We start from the raw sequence: 4,366 nt of genomic DNA, 5'->3' as shown, positions 1-4,366 counted from the left end.
TTTTACTTTACTTAATTGGATTATAAGTTTTTAAGATGTTACAACTTGTAAATCAATAAACTTGCATTGATAAATATTAAAACTTTAAATTGTAAATTTGTGAATTTAGAGTTTGTATTGGATTTAGAGTTTTTTTTTGGTTTTGTCATTTCGCTAACTTTAATAAGGTTGACCTAAAAAAAGAAAACTTTAGCTAATAAAAGAATAAAAGCATCAAACTTACTCTTTTTTTTTTTAAAAAAAAATATACGTACCTGTTTACTGTAATTTCTCACATAATTTATTGGAATTGGATTACTAATTAATAGTAACTCTTAACAAAAATGGAGCTACTACATTAAGCTTCAAAAATAAAAGCGAATGCATACGTGGCAATATAAATATTCTTTTTGATCACTTTTCCTGTGTTCACAAAACCCAGCAATTACAAAAATATGGAATGACATTTAGCCGTTAATGGACAAAATTTCTCTCAGCTAGAACTAGTATATATCATGAAAGTTATAAAAAGAACAAATCACTCAATAACAACATCATCATCTCCTTCAGTGTCCTCGTCACTGTCAAATGCATCACCGGATTGTTCTTCATCTCGAGTATTTTGGTCAGTATCCATTGCGTCATCAGATTCTTCATCACTATGCTGGTCCTCGTAGATAAATGGCACTGTTTGTTCTCCTTCATCTGCCTCCTCATCAATATCCTGCAATAAAAAAACCATGAATAAGTTCAATCTATCCTTGTGTTCTGCTAACCATGTACTTCCTCCGATTCTATATATAAAAGAAACTTCCACTTGCTTTGTTTTCATTTATAAATAAAACCATATATCTTAATAAATATTTATTACAATTTTCCTAAACTATCCTTTATAAACTCATAATTTTCATTCATAAGAAACAATTAATGCAGTCTTGTTTTAATAAAATGCAAGGGTATTTTAGTCTAATTTTTTACTTTCAGAGACAATGATTATAGTTCACCAATTTTCTTGAACTAAGTAATACAGTTATTTTCTCTTACATATAAAAACGGAGGAAGTATGTAAAAGTTAAAGAAACTTACTCTAGCGAAAAGGAGGTCTATGGTGCTTGACAATTCAATGGCGGAATTGAAAGTGGAGACCCTAGAACCAATCAGCTGTAAAAGACAACAGATTCAATTGAAGAAGCTAGTATCATGAACAACTACTCAAGAGTTGACAAAAGCAGTCCAATAAAATTTCAGAATGTGTTTTCAATCAGCGGCTATGTCGTCTTGCACAATGAGAAATCTATAATGAGTCATTATCTAACAGTCCACCTGATCCAAAGAATTCAAAGACTGGAATGAAGATTCCTGGGATATTATTACGGTCGCATGTTCTAGAAGCAGACATTTCAACCACCGTTCAGCACACGCCAAAATTGCACCCCTATGAAAGAGAAAAAGAAAGGGTATCATGTATATTAGTACTAGAAATTGAATGTACAAAGATATGGAAATACTGAACAAATAAGGTACAATTACTATAATGATGTTTTTACCTAGACTCAACAATGGATACAAGGAAGTTTGAAAATTTAAGAACATCGGATATCTTCAATTGTGAAATTGACTTCTGGATAACCTGCAAAAAGGGATACATCATGCATATCATACAAGAGCCTGATGATGAAAATAATTTACCATTCCAAGACAAGATGATTTGGTAGAAAAAGAACAAAAAATATAAACCTTCTCATCTTGTGTATACAAGCAGTCTAGTATCAGGGCACGATCATCAGCATGCAATGCTTGCTTGAGCAAAACATCTACTGAGTTTGCACTTGGAGGCATTGTTAGCGCTGAAGATTCTAGTTCCTTGCCACTCTTGGATTTGTCATTTTCACCTTGCAAAGTGAGACTAGCAAGTTTTTCTCCCATCGTTGGCTCATGCACGTCAAAATCAAGGACTCCATCTGCAACCTCACTTTGATCTACATCTGGTACCAGTATAGGAAGAAATATGGCATATTTAGCATCCTCACTTTGATCCGAGGATGAATTTTAAGGAAACAAAAAGGTACTCCAATGATTTCACCCCAAAAAAAAAAAAAAACCATATTTTAAGATCCAGCATCCTTAAACCTGTTAGCTTTCAGATTTTGACATCCTGTATTAAGTATAGAAGTTTGTCATACAAAATCATATATGCAAAGAATATAACACATTATAGGTATTTACAAGGTTCAAAGGAAAACATATATGCAGACGCAAACTTTAATTAACATTTCCATGGTATTACAAAAGCAGAAATCGGAATTTTCATGACAGATCACTTGTTAAAGAGAGAAAAGGTTAATGAAATAAATGGTTCAGATCAATTATTAAGAGAAAATGACATAATCAACGGACGTGAGACCTAAGAAAAGGGTATTTATGCTTACTAACATCCATCATTCAATGAACAGTTAAACATTCCATAATTCTTACCAAAATTCACCTCCTCCGTTATGGTTGGAAGATCAGGATCAAGTTCAGCAGCTTGCCTTTTCTTAGCTTTTTTGCTCTCTGCAGGTAACGCTGCTTCCGGTTCCAAGTCAGAGGATGTAGGTTGCGGATTAAAACATTTATAGAGAATGTAAAGGAAAAGGTTTAGAACCCCCCCCCCAAAAAAAAAAAGATAATGAAACATTTTGTCACATGCAACTTCCAAGTGATCATGGGCTTCAAAGTAATCTATCACATACAATGTCCCCTTAGAGTAGGAAAAGTATTTGAGATTTGACAATTATTACAACAGAACGTAATGGAAATCCATAAATATAGTCAACCAATATGCATAAGGGCATGCGTAAGAACCAAGAACTAGAAACATGAAGAGTATATGATACCTTTCCTATCAGATTGCACATGTTCATTAGCTGGTTCAACTTCATCTGCTACGCGATGAGATTTCTTCAGTTTGTCCTTTGCCATCTCAGTCAATCTTCTGGCAAGTTACGTATGCAACTTTGGAGTATCCCAAAACGATTTGACTGCAACAACACCTACTTCAATCACGAAGCAATCAATGGGATGAGACGAATTAAAAGACAGAAAAACGGAAGAATGGAGAGTGATCTTAGGGTAACAATAACAAACATAAGAAATTAATCGAATGGACATGATTTATGCGGCATCTTTGAGCTCTCCGATCCAAAGTTGCTGTAAATGCAAATGACTAGGTAGAAATTTTTACTGGGCACAAGTAGGCATTTTTCCCTTCGGATTTTTAAGGAATTCAAGAGCACGCACATTTCCTAATTAAGTATTGAGCTCTTTCTACTAAGCATTGACCCATAAGCATAGTTACAGAGAGGAAGAGGCCATGCAAATGACTAAGTGATCAAACTGCAACTAAGGATATATTTTTTGGTAACAACTGAGGATAATTTAAACTACAGAACTAATCTAATCAAAAGCTACAAAGGAAGATGGGTTAGTTGTTTTCTACAATTCTTATGTGATTGATGCTCTGCCATATCATCAACTTCTCAACATCAAATCTTCATCTACAAGCTCATGTATCTACAAGCTCAGACTCAGATGCTTTACTCATCTCCAGAAAATTCATATAAAAGAGAAAAATAAGGATCTGGACGAACCTAGGATGAACCGTAAGGAGCATCAAACATGAAAGGAAAATATGACAGTCAATAACATTACCTCACAGCGAAGACTAGCACGGGACAAAGAAACGACGCCGGTTAGGACAGTTTGACGTTGTCGATGTGGGCGACGGAGTTCAGGAATGGAGGAAGAGAGCGTGCCGAAGACGAGACTGGCGAAGAACGACTGGGCTTTTACTTTTTAACATTCGAGAGGACGAGGGTTTTGGGAGTTTTAGAGTTTGTTTGGGTCTTTTTAGCATTTGAAAAGTATTTTTCTCACGTTTAAAACGTGAGATATTGTTTGTAAAAGAAAAAACTTACCGGTCGTATTTTATTATAAATTTTTATATTTTTTTCATTTTTTAAATTTTTAAATTTTTATTTTACTATATTTTAGATTCTTAAATAAATAAAAAAAATATAAAGACTTTGAATAAACAAAAAATATTAAAAAATAAAAATTTAAAAATTTAAAATAAAAAAAAATTAAGAATTTATAATAAAATATAATCAAATTATGAGGATTAAAAATATGTTTTTTTAATAAAAGATGAAGAGATAAAGGTGCATTTTAAAAATATTTTAAAAATTTTATTAAAAATGATATTGATAAATGTATGACGATAAATCTTTTAAAAGTGGAATATAACTTGATCATAATATCTTAATTATAATTTATTATTATTTAATTAAAATAAAAAATATTATTAATTCATTAAAAATATAATAATTATTTAAATTTAAATAATAAT

At 32.1% G+C, this 4,366-nt stretch overlaps 1 protein-coding gene across 5 annotated transcripts; it reads right to left on the bottom strand.

Moving 5' to 3' along the window:
- Nucleotides 1–369: 369 nt before the first annotated feature.
- LOC129291360 (uncharacterized) lies at nucleotides 370–3,829 on the bottom strand. Of its 5 annotated transcripts, none has more exons than XM_054928656.1 (8): nucleotides 3,670–3,829; nucleotides 2,856–3,014; nucleotides 2,455–2,547; nucleotides 1,717–1,964; nucleotides 1,527–1,609; nucleotides 1,303–1,414; nucleotides 1,066–1,140; nucleotides 370–703 (listed from the first exon to the last, which is right to left on the bottom strand). In XM_054928656.1, the coding sequence occupies exons 2-8, from the start codon at nucleotides 2,938–2,940 to the stop codon at nucleotides 518–520; spliced, it is 882 nt and encodes a 293-aa protein (XP_054784631.1). In that variant the 5' UTR covers nucleotides 2,941–3,014; nucleotides 3,670–3,829; the 3' UTR covers nucleotides 370–517. The 5 variants fall into 5 exon arrangements, with proteins under 5 accessions (XP_054784631.1, XP_054784630.1, XP_054784633.1 ...); XM_054928655.1 differs by having other exon boundaries at nucleotides 2,856–3,011; XM_054928658.1 differs by having other exon boundaries at nucleotides 2,455–2,544; nucleotides 2,856–3,011.
- Nucleotides 3,830–4,366: the final 537 nt, after the last annotated feature.

The sequence above is a fragment of the Prosopis cineraria genome, unplaced genomic scaffold (genome assembly GCF_029017545.1).
Source record: "Prosopis cineraria cultivar Desert tree isolate PC_DT_omini unplaced genomic scaffold, ASM2901754v1 PC13, whole genome shotgun sequence".
NCBI lineage: Eukaryota > Viridiplantae > Streptophyta > Magnoliopsida > Fabales > Fabaceae > Prosopis > Prosopis cineraria.
Note: the sequence above shows the minus strand (reverse complement) of the source record. Positions and strands in the feature narration are given on the sequence as shown.